At 37.4% G+C, this 20371-nt stretch overlaps 1 protein-coding gene across 11 annotated transcripts in view; it reads right to left on the bottom strand.

The window, feature by feature from the left end:
* Positions 1–20371, bottom strand: part of ptprt (protein tyrosine phosphatase receptor type T) — a 319822-nt gene that overhangs the window by 17118 nt on the left and 282333 nt on the right. For 8 of the 11 annotated variants that reach the window (XM_028003113.1, XM_028003114.1, XM_028003115.1 and 5 more), the window contains 6 exons: positions 15842–15927; positions 13422–13458; positions 12970–13067; positions 12695–12811; positions 4173–4327; positions 538–673 (listed from right to left, as the gene is read on the bottom strand). In XM_028003113.1, the coding sequence (XP_027858914.1) occupies positions 538–673; positions 4173–4327; positions 12695–12811; positions 12970–13067; positions 13422–13458; positions 15842–15927 (629 nt within the window). The remainder of the gene's footprint in view (positions 1–537; positions 674–4172; positions 4328–12694; positions 12812–12969; positions 13068–13421; positions 13459–15841; positions 15928–20371) is intronic. The other 3 variants (XM_028003117.1, XM_028003123.1, XM_028003124.1) reach the window with 1 other exon arrangement.

The following is a 20371-nucleotide window of genomic DNA, read 5'->3' as shown; positions in this document are numbered from 1 at the left end:
ATTTAGGTTGGTTTCAAGAGGCACACACACAAAAAGCTAGCAGTAACAGCACTGTTGTCATAACAGCAAAACCCCCCATGTGATGCTCTGGGTGGGTTTCACTTCTCTAATACATTCAAAAGTCATTTAGTCTTGAAGCATAAAGCAAGTCAGTCTGTTCTTTTTCTAATGGTGGAAAAGTTCATTTTTTTTGGAAGCACACTATTTTCATTAAAGGCACAAATGGAAAGCAGGGGCGGGATGGATTAGATGGGCTTAGAGTAGCTTAGAAAGAAAATGAATACCTCTGTTCCAAAATGACATGGCCAACAGTTGCAACCCGTCTGGCTAATAATGACTGATCAGGCTCATTTAGAGCTGCTGAATAAACAGTGGAGAACAATGACTAACTGTGGATGTCGGCTCACAAAAACAACTCTTGAGGAAATCTGCGGTGGCTTAAGAACATTAAACCAACGATATCAGGTTCATTCTCTTTGAAGTTACCTTTGGGTGGGTTTTCAGCAAACTTTTTTACTGTACATATTTTCCTCCTACCTCTGTCTGGACCATGTTGACCCGTTGAGATCTCAGTTCACGGATGCAGTTGAAAATATCCACCACTCCTTCATTCTCTGCCATGTCCAGCATGATGTCCACAGCGATGAAGCAACCTGTCCTCCCTGCACCAGCGCTGCAGAAACACATGGAAAAGATTCAACTCGCTTGTGAGCAACTTGTCTAGTTTCATGAAAACTTAAAAAAACGATTTGCTCAAAATTGACAAGCCAATAAACAAGAAATCTTGATCATCGTTACGGCTGGGCAATGAAACAATTACAATATCTATCATCACCGACACATGATCAATATTAATAGAAAATACGTCTGATAGAATTTTTGATCATTTGACTGAACTGTGATCCAGAACCGAACAGCATTCTGGGGGATGTAGGCAAAGAAAACAATTTAGCCGCTTAACTTCTCAGGGCCAGCAAAGCAAGGCTGGAGGAATCAACTAACTCAGTCACTCTTTGGTTACCTAGCAACAACCTTCGTACCTTGCGCAGCAGCAGTTTCAGGTTTCGCCGCTGTGCCTCATAACTGCTTACCAATAACGAAAAACAATAGTGTACTGTAGAGTGAAAACTGAATAAAATAATTTGGATGTTTAAGACAAAAAAGCGAGTCATGCTCAAAGGGAAATTCATAACCACTATCCACTAACTTACATTAATCTTTGCAAGTTTGGAAAACAACATTCAAGTTAAAACTACAAGGAAGTTTAAATGCCAAAGGAAAAGTGTAATAAACATTGATTGTGTAACCATAAGGCCAAAATTTTGACAATTGGTTTTAATAGTAGTTGGTATTTCTGAAGTATGACAGAGCCAAAGAAGACGAATGAAGTCTTCTACTTCTTTGACCAAAATCTCTACAGAGAAAAGTTCCCTCCTTTCTACAGCTCTTGGGGCATTCACTGCAAAAAACACAAACTTAGCAAAGGCTCAAACACAAATACTGTTTTCCTCTGTCGTCCTCACACACAAAGACGCTTTAGTATCCCATGCCTTGTGTTAAAGTGACAGAACTGAACAGCAACACCTGGACAGAAGAGATGGGAGACGAGGCAGACCAACAGATGAAAAGATGGAGCGAATGAGTCGAGGAGAGAAGGAAGCAGAACCATGGAACGATGTGAAGATGTTACTGTGAGCGACAGACGTGATCATAACAGGGAGGAAAAGAGGGACAGGTGAAGGGATGGAGAGGAAACCAAAGAAAAGAGGCATGGAGGGACAGGGAAGCGGAGGAAAGAGACCCATCTTTCATTCTGCAATCCTTATGACAGTTTTCAGAGACAGCTGGAGAGAGAGAAAACAAGGAGAGAAGAGGGAGAGAGAGAGAAGGAGAGATAGAAAGCGCCTCAGCAGATTACCTGTCAGCGTCTGTGATTAATGTAGAGACCAGAATACTGTTGGCTGTGTGTGTGTGTGTGTGTGTGTGTGTGTGTGTGTGTGTGTGTGTGTGTGTTTGAAAGCTTTGTGACACAGGCCAACAGCGTTTGAGTGCCCCCGGAAATTGGAAGTGACTGCCATAACTGCCTGCCTGTCTGTCCACATACTTCCCCCTCGATCGTCTGTTTACATGTCGGCTCTCTTCATTTGTCTGTCTGCTGCTTTCTTCCATTCTCTGGTTGTGTCACTTTTTCTGCTTCTTCTTACTTCTATAAAGTGGATGAGGAGTACACAAGTGTGTATTTGAAACATTGTATATTAGAGTAAGTGAGACATTAACAGGGGAGAAACAAATTTTGTAGAAATAAAAGACCAAGAAAACATTTAATAAAGATTTGCAGGATGGGTTGTACTGATTACCAGGTCTCTCAAAGTTTTGATTTAACAAAACCAAATATGTTTGGAGTTTAAAGACTTAAGGTTATCAAAAATAGCTATCTGAGTTTTAACAAAATGCTTTGAGCTTGACTTCATTACATGCATATTGCATTAAAATTTTTTAATTTCTATAAAAGTGATTTCCCAACTGCTTGGTTGGGTTTTCTGAGATGGAAAAACAACATTTAGTTATGTGTGTTATTTTAAATGGTTAAAGAAAAGGAATCTGCACACTGTGCCCCAATTTCACAACAGTCTGAACTTTCAACAATCCTACTTTGCAGCACATGTTTGCCTTTGTATTTTATATAATAGATGCAACCACTGCTTCACAGCCAAATGCAAAAGAAAATGGGTCAGTATGGAAAAAATACCAAAAAAGGAAAAATAGGTCAGAGAGAAAAACACAAAAACATATAAGTGAATGAGAATTTTGAAAATAGGCACCTGACAGTATTTTACCTCCATTATTTACCAATAATGGCTGGGTGTTAACATTTATTTTGTGTAGTCCCTGCTGAGATCCACACTTTGCATTAATACAAGTTTCAATTATTTCAAATGAATTGAGAAACTCAGTCCAAACTTCGTGTCAGATCCCGCCAGAGAATTTACTATTGAAGCTTAAGTAACAATTTGGCCTTTTTGGTGACTATTCTGAAATGAACAAAAAAAAATATTTTCCCAATGACAATAATTCAATAGTATGTTTGTGTGGGCCAGACTGCAGCGCACCGACGTGTCCACAAATGTGTTTTTTCTTTCTTTTTTCTTTTGTCAGTTAAAACATTTTATCTGAAGTCTATCTTCCAGCTCCTATAACAAACCGATATGTTTCTATCTTAGAAGAACATCTTCTATTTTGTCTCTTTCTCTGGAAAAAAAAAAATAGAATTTGCAATTTTACCATGAGTCCATTAGCTCTGGATTCATGTCCTGGTTGCCTTTTTGATGCAGCCTTTAAGTCTCAACCTCTAGAAGAAAACACTAGAAGATGTGAGACATAATTTTACTTAACATCACAAAGAATAAAACTAGTTTTATTTGGGATCATTTTACAAGGTTTACAGTTGCAAAAAAATGTGTAGATGGGAGATGCAAAGGGCTCAACAATATGTAGTTCATAAAACATATTGTAATAGCAACATGTTCAAGGACATGTTTGTAAAATGAAGATAACATGAAGAAAACATATATAGGGAAGAAAAGTAGAAAACCTAGTTAATTATGGTGTTTAGTTTGTCCATCGATAGAAAAGAGACGGACACCAAGCAACCACACAACTTAACAGAAATATAAAACATTGTGGTGGATGAAGCAAAGTAATGAATTTAAATTAGCATTTTTTGCTCTTATGTTTTTAAAGTATCAAATATTGGGTAAAATATTTGAACATCTAAAAGTCCAGAACCTTTGTATTCATTTGTTTCTGGTACGGCACTAAATCTGACGCACAAGCGACATCCTCAAACAACAGCGATAGAGGATGCTTCTCTGGGCTAGTGATTTATTTCTGCTTCAAAATCGATCTGATGGTAGCTGGAAAAGTCGTGTTAACAGGAGTTAGCATATCGGCGAAGTCAGTCAAGCCTAAAATAGCATCCAACTGCTAAACCTGCTGCAGCAGCACAAACGCTAACGCTAATGTCAACGTTCATAGTTCACATTTCTAAAGCAATATTTTTCAAATTAGCTTCATGAATGATCAGGTGTTACAGAAACGTATGAAAGCTGAATGGGTAGATTAGCACATTGTTTTTTATCTGCTATTTAGGTCATCTCAGTGTGTTCTGTTACCTGCAGTGGACCGCTATGGGCCCGGCGTCCGGTGGATTGAGGAACTTGACCTGCCGTATGAAGCCCAGCAGTCCCGTGGCGTAACAGGGAACGCCGTGATCCGGCCAGCTGGTGAAGTGAAACTGACGAAGTTCACGGATCTCGTGGTGGCCCTTCTGAAAAACATGACGACACGCTGTGCTCAGTCACATGCGCTTGCAATGAAAACCTCAGGGAAGGATTTCACCTGCTGGTGAAAAGTGTTGGCCATTTTCTCTCCTGATTATGACAAATGCAGGTATGTCACAAAGCTTTTTTCCTCTTTTGGAGGAAACTGACAAGAAGACGCATCACAGTTCAGGACCCTAATTTACAGCAGGGATTTTCAGGAATACAAGGGCCTTGATGTCTTTGGTTTCACATGGAAAATAAATCAATCTTGTGCATGTCAAGACGGCGCTCGGGGCCACTTCTGGGACTGAGAGGCAGGAAGACTTATTGTGGCTCATTTGCTTAATTTGCAGGGGAGATTTGGGGAAACTGAAGGCCACTCAAGCTCCATAAAAAAGATTAATTGATTTCACAAATCTCATGATGGTTCTTTAGGGAGAAACTTACAGAAAGAAATGCCATCATCCAGTTCAGCTTCCCAGTTTGCTACCAAGGAGACTAGCATCCTTCTAAGTCCTTTGGGTGGATTGTAGCTCAATGTAAAAGTACATATCTAATTATAACTTAGTCAAGAGGAAAAAACAGTAACTGTGAGGTCATTTTAAAAGCATGTTACTTACAGTGGAGGCACAGTTCTGCATAAATACTGGAGATAAAATGAAAATTCTCTGTGCCTGAGGATAAAACTCTAAACTACTGTCAAGAAAACTGGTATGAGGTTTGAGATCTATCCAGGTACACACAGAAAAAGGTGCATGAAAGCCTGAAGGAAATAAAGCAATCTTGTGTTTTGATTTATAATGATTGAGTGTTTTGATAATGATTAAGTTGAACATGGATGAAAACAATAGGTAAAATGACTGTATGTAAGTAATCACTGAATGATTCACTGAATGATTCTGAAGTGTACGAATCATGATCTGTAATAACATGACAACAATGAAATGATTAAGGTTTGATAATTTATAATAAGTGAAAGAGGTGATTAATGCTTATGATTAATGCTTAATGGAAATCAGCACATAGTTTTTAATATTTGACTGTGTTTATATTTGACTGTGTTTAAAAGTTAATCAGAGGAAAGCACATAGGTTTTAATGTTAAAAAGAAAAAGGGAAAAAGCAGAAGGGGAACTTGTGAGTTCCTGCTGTCGCAAGCAGTTCTGAACAGATGGCCAGATGCACAGGATGGGTGGGGCGGTATGGTTGGCTAAGAACAACGCTAAGGAAAGGACGGTACTTTCCATCCCAGCCAGCAGACAGGAGGGGCCGAAACCACGTAAACTAACACTCCCCATACACATATATGGCAGAGAACTGTATATAAGCAGACGGAAAAGGAGAAGTTCTTGTTCTTTGTCTGCGGCACCGAAGTAGAGCTAACAGAAGAAGCAGATCGAGGAAACAACAGCAGACCACACCCTGGAGCCACGGGAGAAAGCTGAAGCTTCTTGCCGCCAAAGGGAGACAAGTTCCAATCGTCCAACCCGGGTTCCTGATTCGATCGTCGGTCTTACCTCAACCCAAACATTGCAACAGACTTGGAGAAAGGACAAAGGTCCCGGAGGGATAAAAGAGTTGGGTTTTCAAAAGCAATTGAGCCCTCTCTACTTTGCTTCTATTCTAAAGAGGATTTTCCACACAAAGGACAAAGATTCAGACCAAGGTTTTCGGACGTTCCTGTTGCTAAAGATCCACCACCAACTGGGTATGAGTCGAACTTGCTTCCTAAAAAGCTATCTCAGAATCTGCGACATAGGTTAGGGAAAGAGACAGGAGGGTATGATTGTACATGTTGATCTTATTACACTGCTCTTGAATTATATACAATTGATTATTGATCTGTATGTCACATATCCCTGCTTAAGCTTGCTTAATAAATTCATACTCTAAAATTCTAATGAGGTTGGTGGACATTGGAATTAATTGAGTCATTTACTCATTTTTCAGTTCTTTTAATAAAGGTAAAACTAAGGTACATGGTTCTAGTGATAAGGAGGCTTCATAATTTCCTTTGGCGAGAGTAAAATAATGACCCAGGGACTTACATCCAAGTCACTAAATTTAATCTAGCAGGTTCCAAGAGCAAGTTATATTTTAGAAAGCGAGCTACCGTTAACAAGAGTGGTTATTGGAATTACGCAGCTGTGAGGGCTACTCAGCTGACTGTTTCTTAACTGAAAAGGGTCGTAACTTCTGGATTGGAGGTAGTTAGAGCTAGACGAATCGCTTTCGACACCAGTTTAAATAGATTATCTCTTATAGATCTCTTTTAGGGTAATACCCAGGTCTTAGAGATTTTCCGGACCTGTTAGACAGAGAACTGGTCAGTAGTCAGTCCCGGAGGGTTATGATGAAGTGGGCGGGGCTAGCTATTGCAGGATAACGGACACTACATTTCTGGAGACAAAATAGCTGATTGATTGAAATAATGGTGAGAAATACTTTTTACTGTATTACTGTCAAATAAAAAATGGCCTCCATGATGAGCAGGAAAAAGAATCTGTAAAATGTGATCATTTCTTTTAACTTTTGACTTCTAATGGCTAACATGTTCTCCTTCTGTCTGTCTGAGTTTTTTCAAAACTGCAGTAAAACCAATTAGTGGGACTAAAAGGCACAAACGTTTCCCTATGCCTACATATCGCCATTGATTCTCTATGAATTTCAATATTAATGTTAATATTTTATTCTTTAATACCAGCTTGAAAATCTGAAAAACTTCAAATTATCAGTAAAAAACAAAGAAAGTCATAAATTGTTGAAAAGAAATGACAGGAAAAAGGTTCTGTTTTTATTTTGATCAAGGAATGGAGGTCAAATGAGCAAAAGCTGCAGCCACAGAAGATCCCTGAGGAGATCCCACCAGGAGAGAACAGTGAGCAGGTGTGAAGTGGAAGATTACCTGAAATACAAAACTCCTGACAGTCTTCCAGAAAATGACTTAATGGGGTATTACTGCTCAACATGGTGGTTGTAGAATCCGTTAAATTAATAAACTAAAGTCAATTAGTTATTGATCCAGATTGTTCCATTCACAGTCTATAATCTGATGTGTTTTTGTACACTTAAAAAACGAAATAGAACCCAGAAAAGACTAAATTGCTTTGATGAAACTCTAGAAGTGTCTGAGGGTGTACGTTCTTTTTATTATGATATGGCAACCTAAATCTCTATGTTTCTATTTTGAACATAGATCTGCGTCACACTTTGGGATTCTGTTTCCTTTTCCTCCTGTTCCCTTACAACACTGTGTGCTCTTTCTTTAATTATTCAGAACAATCGATTTCCTTTTATGCTTCTAAACTGAGAGCGGTTTAAAACCGAGAGTCATGATCTCCCAAGTTCAGTTTACGCTCTAAGAATAGAAACTGAAATGAAACTGTTGTTATTGCATCCCTCATCCTGGGTCAAGGTAGGAAGGGATTCTTTAGCATAATGATGGTTTGAGAAGAAGCACTGGCACAGTGAAGAGAGAATAAAAGTAAAAAAAAAAGGTGTGTAAGACAGTGTAAAGTTCAAGGAATAAATGATTAGAATGAGGATTGAGAGACTGAAAGAAGAGGAAAGATGGTAAAGGGAGGGAAGTGAAAATAAAAGAGTAATGAGCGCAGAGGGAGAGGAAGGACAAAGGGCAGCGTAAAACCCAGAAAAACCACAAGGTAATTTGATTAGTCGACTTTGCATCGATCGACTCTTCTCTATGATGTTGAAATTACTTCTCTAAATCAATAGGCGCATAAAAACATGGCCTGAGATTCACGATACTTGGGTTGAAAAAATAAAACAAAAACATTAAAATGTTCGAAGGAAAATGAGAATCTAGAATTGCCCCTCGCAGTGAAAAATGAGAATAATTCCTTCAAAGATCTGCAGTTATTTTAACAGTTCCTGTCGGCACATAAAATAATGAAATGAATCCATAATTTTATGACATTCTATACACTTTTGCATAAATATTTTCCTCTTCCGTCCTGTTACAACTAGACGAAGTGCTCTGACTACCTTGTGAGAGACTACCTTAACCTGCCCTTTATTGTCTGAATGTCCTGAATCTGGATAACTTGGGACAGCAGGATGAGAAAGTTGCAACAATCATTAGGTTTTTACTTACAAGTTCACCCTGACATCCAGGAGATTGTTCTGTGAGAACAACAACCAGTTACGTTTTATGCAATTTCCCTTTCATTTCTCTGCTAGTTGTTTGAAATAGAATTACAATTGTTCAAAAAACACAGAGGGAGAGTTTACCTGAAAAACCCATCAGAATAGATGTCATGATGGAAAAGAACAGACTTGTGTTTATTTTCTTGTACTGAAACACTGGAAGCTTCACCGTTTTTTCCTAATACTAGAATAGAAAAATGCGTAAGCATTCAAAAATAACGACCTCGGAAAACTAAAGTGTTTTATTTCTGGAAAAAACATGAATTGCTTTGTGCTTTATGAAAAGCATAATGTTCTTTAGTCCTTCGTTCCATGAGACCTTCCTGGTTGTAACAATGCAGACAGCAGCTGCACCTCAAATCAATCTGCTCAGAGCATTTCTGTGCCGGAACATATTTAAGAACCATTTATGGTTCAACTGACGTCTGAATAGAAGTTAGTAGATTAGACAAATTAAAACCACTGCGCTGCATAGCTCCGGTCAGTTTTCATTAGTGCTGGAGTTTTTAAGATTTTTTTCTTTTGATTTCATGGAGTATTTCTTTACTATTTATTAATAACAAGATTTAATTAATTTTGAGTGAAACGGCTCTCCATATACAGATTTTTCAAAGACATAATGAATGACTGTTGCAGATGTTACACTCTAAAATGCCACTGTAATCACTCCAAAGTTCAACCAAATGTGTGTCATTAGCCATTTTCTCTCATCAACAAAGAAACAAAGCACATCTGCTTTGTCACAACATGGCTCAGTTCTGACACATTATTAGATACGAGTCTTTACTGCAGTTGTGCCTTGAAGCTAAACTGGAGCAAAACACTGCAATCAAATCATTCCTGCTGTGCAGAAGGACAGCAGGAACCTACCTGGACTGTTGGAGGAAAAAATGCCCCAGAACTACATCTTTGTTCCTGCAATAGCATTCATTCTCTGTTGGTGTTTATATGTCTAATAACACCAGTTAGCTGCATTCTATAAAATCAAGATGATACAAAAATGTGTCCTGAAGTGTATAGGTTTTAATTCCTCTTTGATTTGTGTTCAATAAGAGTAACACACCATGGTTAAAATGAACTAAATTTAACAAAATAACAAAAATTGAGGAGAGATTTTTGTTAATTGAAATAAATAACTATATCAAGTGTTTCTAAAGCTAACTAAAACATACAGAAATTATAGAAATTATATCTTTTGTTTACATTTTTATGAATCCATCTATTAGTGAAATATTAGTTTTTTCCCTCACATAAGCAAATCAGCAAATTATGGCACCCCATTCTCTGGCTCAGCTGACGCTAATCTGCAAAATGGCAACAGCAAAAGCTGGAAGGAAACATCAGAATCAATTGTTCAACAATATCTGAATACATTTTGTGAAAACGGTAACTTCTGTTGAGAAATAATAATTAATAAATAATTCTGTGTTTTCCTTCTATCTCTGTTAGCTAGTTGCTAAGCTAAAGCTAAAGGAAATGACATGTTAGAAAATGCAAATGAGAGCTATGCTTAGAGGAAGTGACACACTAGGGAACGCCCTCTTTGGGGCGTAGCTTAGATACAGGCCAACAAAGGAGATCACAAACTTTTCTGGGCCATTTTGTCTGTTACCTCCTAAAGGTGGCGTGAGAAATGGACCAGCTGTATTTTGGTATTAATAAATGGAATTCATGAATTCAACTCACCGACTCTTCTTTAACCTCAGACATGGAGAACGGATGATTCTCCACACTTCTGTTGAGTATTGATTAGCTAATCAATGTATACATCATGACAATGCAATACTTTAATCTTTTTGAATTCTGCACTTAAAAATTACCCAAAGTATGAAAAAACTAACTACTATAATTAATAAAAACTAAACTAAAGCTAAACAATATGTGGCTAATAATAACTAATAAAAACTATCAAACACACTAAACACTAATTAAAACTAGCTAGACAAACAAAAAGTCAAATAAAACTAAACTGTAATGAAAAACCCAAAATTATTATAATCCTGCTGCACTCCCAAATCTTTGGCTTCACAAAAAATATTTGATTTCCACACTTCAAAGTGTTGTTTACTAGATAAATCCAATTTTAATGGATTCTGTGTGATGTCTACAGCAACAAATGCTTCATGAAAGAGATTGTCTTCAGCTACACATGCAAAACTACAAGGTGACATCTGCACAGTGAGAAAGAGACACAGTGAAACTAAAGTTGCAATCTTCTTTTCTGCATGTTTTGTGAAAATTCCACTTTCACAGATAAAATGAACTCTTTGAAAATAATGTCTGGCAATCCGTGGAACAGAAATGTTCCTCCCTCACCCACAGCTTTTCTTTACAACTGATCCTGACTCTCAAACACAAGCTACCTTTTGTGATCTTTTTTCCCTGTCCTCCATCTCTCCTGCTCTCTCTCTTGCAGATGCATTTGCATATTTTCTCTTTCTTTGAGACCCTGTCGTCCTTCCTTACTCTCTGCTCAGTTAATCTCTTTGGATGTGCCATTAATAAATGTTTTTATTAAGATCCTGTTCTCATTATTCACTGCAAGTGAAGCAATTTAATTGTTGCCTCGAACCTGTTCTCTCTCTCTCTCTCTCTGCCTTTGTCTTCCCTTTGCTTTGTTTTTCACATTCAGGCAGTAACAGGAGCTTCTTCAGAGCAGAGATGGAATATTCTGAATCTGAGTTTGTGGCTTCGCATGTATTATTGCAAATGACAGGCATTCGAAATCAGCTTTCCTTTGAAAGTTACACACACACACACCCCCGCCCACTCCACACACCCACACCCACACGGAGGTGCTTTGGATTAATGACTTGCTAAATGCGCTGACGGCAAGGGCTTGAGGACTTGTCTTGATAAGCTGCTTTCGTATGAGTGAAAGAAGGAAGAAAATATGGGATGGGGGAAGAAACAGGGTAAAGTGCAGAAAAGCAAAAAAAAAAACGTGACAAAAGTCAAAAAATATGTTTTAAGATGTAGGTATTTAAAAATGTGATTTTGTGGCAATTTTGGTCAGAGAAACATGAAGTTGTCCTGCTTTTGATGAAGTCTTCTATGATCTATACTCTCACAAGAAATACAGATTTAATCAGGACTTTAAAAAAACAACTACTTTGTCTCTTAAGACTAGTATGAATGAAATTTAAGACTTTCTCAAACCATGAGGAACTAAATTTAAAACTTTTTGAGGCCAAGAAGAATGAAATTTCAGACCTGTGTCATGACTAATGAAAACAAGATAAAATTGCACATATATGCTTGTACGTATGGAGAACTATTGAGAAAGAAATACTACTACTTGTGAGATTAACAATAGATACTTCAACAACTTTGTTCAAATAAAATTCCTAAATGGTTAGTACTAAGGCTTGACTGCTGTGTTTAAAATCCACTAAACCTCCGACTTCTGAGTTTGTGTCGCACCAAATGTTCTTGGATCAGTTCTAGCAGAAGCAGCGACAACCATTTTTAGCCACACCAGAGGATCAAAACTGACATTTCTGGAGTCTGTTTGTGGCTCTTGGCAGAAGTTTTGTCCTTCTCACACTGCATTTGGCTTCCTGCAGCCTTAATCCCAGTAGGGTTGGGCTTTTTTTTTGCACAGAATGCATGTAGCATCATACAGGTTGGCAACAAAAGTGAGCCATTGATGAAGGCGAACGTCATCCAAACACCTGGTGATAAATTTGCACTTACCCATGATAGACACAAAAAAGTTAGCTAGCTAGCAAGGCAAAATGTTACCAGTAGCCTCAACTGCCTTGAGTCACAAAATGCAATAAAGATGTCCATCTCTGGCCTGACAGAAAAAAACCCTACATATAACTCAGTATTACAAAGTTCTGCCACAACAGAATTCAACACCTGTAATTAACAAAATTATGGAAAAATGTAAATTTTTAAAATGAATTTAAGACATTTTAAAGCCTTAATTTTTGATGCATTAATTTAAGACTTTCAAGATGTGCAGACACCATGTGTATAAAAAAAGTCTCCAACAAAAAACAGCGAATTCAGGATTTTAAAAAATATACAGCATAGAAAAAACTTCCTTTCCTTGTTTTGTCCTCAGTCTGAGCATATTACCATCAAATCCTCATATTATGTAAACAGAGACATCAACTGCTTCTACAGTCAGAGGAAGGAGCATCTTCACAATCCCAATCTAGTTGGTGAAATCTGCCAGATGAAGGAAGTCTTGTTTACCTTTTGGACAGTGAATGTCCGGATGACGTATTCAGCCAGAGGCTCAGTTTCTATCAGGGTCACCTTGATGTCTCCATAAACCTCTGTCTCATCAGGCCAGTAACGAACACATTTCACCTGAAAAAACACGATTTACACAAACACACAGATTTAAGCAGAGTGCCTGGTGATAATCGCAAAACCGAAAGTCCAGCTGCGCACACGAGACGGAAAATAAAAATGTCCAGATACTCTCAGGACACAATCACTTTTAATAGTGCTGAAGATGAACTCACCCTTCCCACCTCCACCAGATTTGTAACCATGACGATAGAGGCCGAGTTTTCCTGCCAAACCATCCTCCAGAAATCCCTCACCGTTTCCTGCATGGGTCCTGACAGACAAAATACACAAAATCAGTGCTGACGTGTGTGTGTGTGTGTGTGCAGATGGGTGCAAACTCATATTAGAAAGGAAAATATCAGCACTGATAATGCAGACTGTTACAAACACACACGCACACACACACCTACACACCATCAATCCCAGATAGCAGTTTTGGGGGGTTGAGGTAATGGGGTCTTAAATTTGTCAGGGGGATTTTATACACCAGTTTAGATTTAGGAGGCTGCCGTAACAGCCTTCCACTCCGAAGTGACGCCATGCTGGTGGCGGCAACACACACCCCTACACATGCACACACACCACACTCCAGCTCGTCATATGCTTCCTGCACCAGTTTAATTACCTTGTGTTGCGATGTAATGTCTGGGTCTGTGATAGCCCTGTGAGTCAGAGGGAACAAGGCATTAAAAAGCTTCCTTACCTTCTGGTTACATTTTTGCTTAATGCGTTTTTTCTTTTTTCCAATTTCATTTAGTTTCAGCGTTTTATGCATCAGAATACAGTAAAACTGATTGCAGCTGTGAAGCACAGTGGTGGAGGGCTGATGGTCTGGCTTGAGCAGCTTGTAGTGACTGAATAATCCATGATCACATTTTATATAAAGCTTTATATAAAGCTCACTGCAGGTCAATGTGAGCCAATCAACGGGTGAAACAGGAAGAAATCAACCATTGCATTGCTTAGTCAAAGTTCATTCCTCCAACTGATTAAAATGTAGGTTGACCTTAAAAGATCAACGCAGAACAAAACATCTCTGCAAGCTTTATTGAAGTGGAGTAAGGTGAAAAACCTTGGGAAAAATTCCTACAGTATAACAAAATATCTGAATTTCCAATAAAAGTGTGTGCAAAACGTTTTCAATATGCTAATGTCAAAGAACACAATTTCACAATTGTCGTGTTTCTATTTAATAACAAATGCCATTAAAATCAATAAGTTTGTTCACACAATAAGTCATTAAAAATCAAAGTGGCGATAGAAGTAAACATTTACATTCAGATTTTAGCCACTATCGCTATCCGCCGTAAGAGGATGTCTTATTCAGGCATCAGAGTGACGAGTCCCTTATTCCTGGGAGTGTCGTTTTTACGCAGCGTTTTAGGGAAATAATAGTCAGCAGTTTTACAGAAGATCTGTGGATTCAACACTAGAACAACAAACTCAACTTTTGGTGAACTCTGTGATGCTGAGACTTCTTGTAGAGCCTGCTGCAGATACTCGATGGATACAAAGTGTTTCCATCACAGGCGTTGCAAAATACACAAATTTCAACACGTCTGAAAAACCACCTCATCCATGCACAAAACACTTATCAAAAAATTTTACTTTTTTCAAAATTGCCATTTTTCCATCCAGTAAACTTATTTTCTGAATTCCAATTTGCACAAAATATGGTCAACAGAAACTCAGCTACAGTTACAGGAGGAGACGGTTTCAGAAGCTGTGGTTGTTTTATTAATGTTTTTATAATTAAAGCATAAAAGTCTCTGTAGTGCATTCTTGTGGTTTATCTTTTTCTTTTGGGTGTTCTTCCTTTTTTTTTCCTCTTTTCCTTAATATATTCAAGTGTAATTAAATTTGTGTCTGAGCACATTCAGTGTTAGTTTCTTCTTCCTTTCAATCTTTCATTAAATACTTTTTAAATATTGATATCTCGTTTGATTTTGGAATTATTTTCTTTTGCTGAAACACTTATAAAATCAATAGCCTGACTTCAGATATCAAAGAAGCTCAAATTTACCATTTTATTTTCCTGCCAAATTCATTTCCTTCACCACCTACTTGTGCATTTCCCTTTATTCCACTCCTGTCTTTCCTGTTTTGTCCTCCAAACTGTCCGCTTCTCTCTGAATAAACCAAGGTTGGTTTTTTAAATAATCAACGGTTTATAAAAAGGGATCCTTTTTTTCTCTGTCAGTACGTTTCTAAACACCAATTATTCCATTGATGTTATCCACTACTCCTAGTTAGACAGATAACTGGGCTGAGATTAATACTTTAATCAATTTTTGTTGCTATTAAAATCCCCCTTGTGTTTCTTAACTGAGACAATGTAATGCTCAGATTTTTGTTTTCATCGTCCCTCCTTCCTTACATCTTAATAAAAAAGGCATCCTTCATCATTAGAGACTCATTGAATGAGAGATTTTCTCCAACAAATTCATTAGAGCAGTCAATACAATCATGCTGTGCTGTAAAGAGATTACAATGAATAAAATTTGATAAAGTGAGGAGAAAAAGACATGCAATAAAATCAATGGTAGCATTGAGGAGGGAATAGAAATGAAGAAAAAACCAAATGGATTTCCAGATTCCAATGTGACTAAGTTTGTTAAAATTAATCTTTTATTAGATCATCTAACGCTATGATGAGAGTTTAGGAAGTGGTCAGAGTTTGTATTTTAAGTATTTGTGGCAGGTTGTCATTAGTTGGTCTAGACCTGAATCTAAATGGACGTCTTTGTTGGTGCGAGCAAATCTTTAGATTATTACAATGTGACAAGATATTAAAACACCGACCTTGCTTAGCTAGAAGTGAGAGGTTGAGTGGTTCAAGTCTTTCCTCTGCCTACATTCCCTAGAATGCTGTGCAATTCTGAATTGAAGTTCAGTGGAATCGAATTAAATGTATTATGTTCTGATATTACATTCAATATCAGTACATAATACTGATATTGAGACATATATTGCATATATTAGTTTATTGCCCTATTGTAATCGGTGTGTGTGTGTGTGTGTGTGTGTGTGTGTGTGTTATCTCACATCAATATAGTTGGCGTTGATGTAGTCGGAATGGGGGTCTCCATCCAGCAGCTGCAGTCGGACTCTGGTGTGATCGTCTGTGGGATCAGATAGCACAAAAATACAACAAGCCTAAAGTTACTTTTACCCACAGATCGGAGAAGCTAAGTGTGCAGGAGGGGATCCAGCTACCAGGGGGCAAAATCATGACATTACAGACAAAATCAGTCCTCTTTAAGAAGATGTATGCACTGGAGACAATTTCTATAAAATGTGTCACAATAATTGAAAATAAATTGAAAAACACAGTAATAGGATCTGACATGAACATGAAACAAAACCTGGTGAATCTGCATGGTTTGGTTCAGTATGGTTTCATTTGGAACTGTTGTTTCCTTCACATCTTTCAGTCCCAGAGCAGCTTCTCTCTGATGAACTCAATAGATTTGTTAGAAGCAACATAAAAGAACTCCCCGATGCAATTCAAAACCAACATTATTTGGATGTGTCAGAAACGCTGTTTCCATTACAAGCTGCTGCTCTCAGCAAACACTTTTATTTGCTGCCAAATAACCATCAAGAGAAAGATTGTTTTACAAGAGGCGACTCTTTTAATGCTGGAAAACACTTTTCCCAAGCTACCATAAATGTATTCAGAGATTTACTTCATTAAGTCAGTAGCACTTATAAAAAACATTACAAGGTCACTGAAATTTAAAAGAGAACAATTTTCTCTCTCAATAAAATGTAGACAACACTTCCATGATACCTGTAAATGCCAAAGACGTAACAGATGATGGACATGAGCAAAATAAACTAGTTTTATATTGCAAAATTTACATTTCATGTCACAACAATCTTCAACATGTTTTATAGAGATTTTAGAATTAGAACTCCTTTGTCATTGTGCAAGAAAATCCAGCAAATGTTTTGCATAACAGACCAACAAAAAGTAGAACCTTATTTTCCAAACAACAGTAAAAAAAATACATGGTATTAAAAACACATCTGACCAATGCTTAGTGCATTCGTTTTACCACCATTTACTCTAATTATCTTAAAATAAAATAATAATAAAAAAACTAGTTTGAGTTAATCTGTTTGTGTTTTTAATAGAGAACATTAGTAAACAAACAACATGATGGAGACCAAAGAGACGGTAGCTCAGTGATAAACCTTTGCAGAGGTTTATAGCAGTTAGATGATGTAACCTGTTCAGTTCTTCATCTAAAAAATGCAAGCAGTGGAGATCAGATTTAGTTGTTCTGCTTAGATAAGTTTTGGCAGCAACATGGTGTGGAGTTCCTTCTCTTCAGCTGGGACAGGGAAGCTAATAGTTGATAAGAAGATGGATGGAGGCGGCAAAATGGGCCCAACCAGCTTAGACCAGAGAATATCCATGAGTTATTCATGAGTACAAACTCTCATTTAAAATCCAAAGTATTGTGACTTTTCAGACCGTTTTATGTAATTCAACATAATGTACCACATTGTGTTGGTTGATCACATAAAATCTTCCAGTGTTGTGATTATTAGCTGAATGGGGAATGTTGAAAGAGTGGGAGCTTCTTAAAGAGACAGAGGCCAATTTCAAGGAGTCAAATTTTTATACTTTTCTATTCAACATTTTTTTAAATTACTGAAGGTAACACAGCTGCTTGATTATGCTACAAAATGTCCGAATGTTACTGGAAAGCGTATAAAAGGTGACCTTTATTTGTAGCATTCCAGTCTAAAATTCAGATTTTTAAAATAGTTTCTGACACTAAAATACTAAATATATTAATTAGTTTGGCTTTATTAAGGTACAATATGAAAGATTAAAAGTACATTTGGAAAATTTATCACTTTTAAGCAAGTAATATTTATGTGTTTCATTAAGGCTACATTTTTATATTAAAAACTTTTTTATTGGTCTATTGTAGTATTCTAATTTTAAATGTAATGTTTTTATGAAAATTGTAACTAGCGGCTTTCAATCATCCGTCTGTGTAATTAATCTATATAGTGTGATTCGCTTATTGACAAAGTTCCTAAAATGAATTGACTTTTAAAATAAATTAAAATAATATTTTAATTTATTGAATGGGTCTGTATATGATAATGTTAACCAATTGTTCCACTATGATCAAAAAAATGAAACACTAACTTCACCTTCACACTCAAACTTCATCCTCATTACATGTCACAAGAAGTAAATCAGCTTTTTTTTTCTTTTTCCACTTCTGTAAGTCATTATTTTGTTCTGGGCCCAGTAATAGCCATCTATAATATTGGGATGCACATGAGAGTGATTATATATAATGGGAGGCAGTCATTTGGCTTAGTCGCGTCATAGCAACAGGAGGTAATTGCAGATGAGGTGGGCATAATTCAGACTGATTATCTCTAGTTTGTTCCCCGTCACCGACTTTCTTTGGCTGCTTTCTTAACACTGATTTTTTTTTTTACCGCCCCCACTATGAGGTAATATGATAATGTGAAAATAAGAGGAGAACTGAAATAAAGCATAGAGAAGAAACTACTAAGTATAAATTACTGACAGTCATCAAGTTAACAGGTTGAAACAAAGAGGAACATTGCTTTACTAATGCAAAGGTGGTTGTTTGAAATGTAGCTTCAAAATTAGCCATTTTGTATCTACAGAATCCTACTGAACACTTGAACCTTGTTTTCTGTAGTTGAGTCCACAAAACTGACCCTGTACATAATAAATTGATAAAAAACAGAATCACGTGTTTTTTATCAATCGATTTTAAATTCAAAGCTTAGAACTCAGAACTCTGAAAATCTCTTCGTCAACAGCGACTTTTAGAGGAGAATCTATTGTTCAGCCGATGACTCAGACATTCAACTGAGACCATTTCCTCTTTGCTCGCTGCAGCAACATGGGTGCAATTATTTTGTCAAGTAGGCGTTGACATTTTGGGAGTTTGAGTGAACATCTTGGAATAGATGTGACTTTTCTATTCATGGCAGCCTCAGAGTAAAGTTTGCAGTGGATTGAAATTTTTAGATGTAATTCAGAAATTGAAGGGATGCTGTTTTTTTTTAACCAAGGAATTTTATTTAGAAGTCACCAAAAAACTGAGACAAACATGGAGCCGTGTGTGTTTGAAAGGGTTCATTGGTTCTGCCATGGCTGGTGCTGCTGGTCTTCTGTCAGACCTGGGATAACTTCCAGGTCTGTTTGGGCTTCATGTTCTCAAAGAGTTCAAATGTAAGACTTTAGGACAAAACCTTCAGCAGTCTGGATCAGTGCCGGGTTGGACTGAGATTTGCTCACACCGGTGTCGTTACAGACCTTTACTTTATCTGGTCTGTCCTCTAACGGTGATGGTGTTTGCAGGGTTTTTTTTTTTTTTTGGGACTGGCCCTTTAACTGTAAAACGTTACCTCACCACCCTACAGAGGAAGCATTTTATCATGCAAACAGAATCTTATTTCAGTCAGAACACTGCAAAAACACACAGTCTTACCAAGTATTTTTGTTTAGTTTCTATTCTAAATATCTTTCTACACTTGAAATAAGACACTAACTTACAAATAACTTTCAGCAAGATATAGGAGCTTGTGCCTCTTGAAAACTGATACTTATAACAAGACATTTTTCCCATGTTATAAGTGAAATAATCTGCCAGTGGAAATAGTACATTTTTACTTGTAAGTTAGTTTTGTCTTTTTTCAAGTGTATCAAGATGTTTGCACTAGAAACTAGACCAAAAATGCTTGGAAAGATTTTGTGTTTTTTCAGTGTATAATTCATTTGGAACATTTTGCAGAAAAAACCTTCTTTAATTATCGTCTCAGATCGCCTTGAGAATTATCTGTCTTGTGTTTTTCTAATGAGAGAAATCTTGCTGCTCCGGCTGAGTGGCCACTGGGACAGCAGCATGAATCCACTCTACTGGTACTAGATACTGTCATCAGCTATCAGCTCACTCACACTTTGTAACTCTTCTTTCCACACACTGCATGTACAAACAAACAGCAGGAGGTCGTCTGCCAGCCGTCTGCTCACTCTCTCCTTCTCCTGACTTCTACGCTTCTGCTTTTCTCCTCTTTTCCCAAGCCGATCCTGTCCACACGTCTCTCCTCTTCCTCTGTGCTTTCCCTCTGCTGCATCCCTTCCTCCCTTCCCTCTGTCTTGCCCCATACTGTCTTGCTCCTTCAGGCAGCAGTAATTACACAGACCTCGTGTCAGAGGCTGTCATAACAGGAGAGCAACAGATATAAGGCTGGAAGGAAGGAGGGGCCCTTTCTGCTGCTCTCTGCCCAGGAAGGGGAGCTTCTAATTGGGCTGAAATGGCAGGAGGTACTGGCTCGCAAACACTGCAAATCTGGACACAGGCCACAGGTTTGAAGAGGCTGACAGTGGGTTGGATCTTTCTGTAGTCTGTGTACAGTATATCAGCAGCTAAAAACGTCTTGAGACAAAGAGAAATGATTTTCTTTTCACTAATTAATAAATATTTGTGCATATATGTACAAACAAAGTATACAAAAAAAAGCTAACTTGACATATAATGAAATAATATACATATTGCTATG

This window comes from Xiphophorus couchianus, chromosome 20 (assembly GCF_001444195.1).
Source record: "Xiphophorus couchianus chromosome 20, X_couchianus-1.0, whole genome shotgun sequence".
Taxonomy (NCBI): domain Eukaryota; kingdom Metazoa; phylum Chordata; class Actinopteri; order Cyprinodontiformes; family Poeciliidae; genus Xiphophorus; species Xiphophorus couchianus.
The sequence above is the reverse complement of the archived record's forward strand: the minus strand, read 5'-3'. Positions and strand labels throughout refer to the sequence as shown.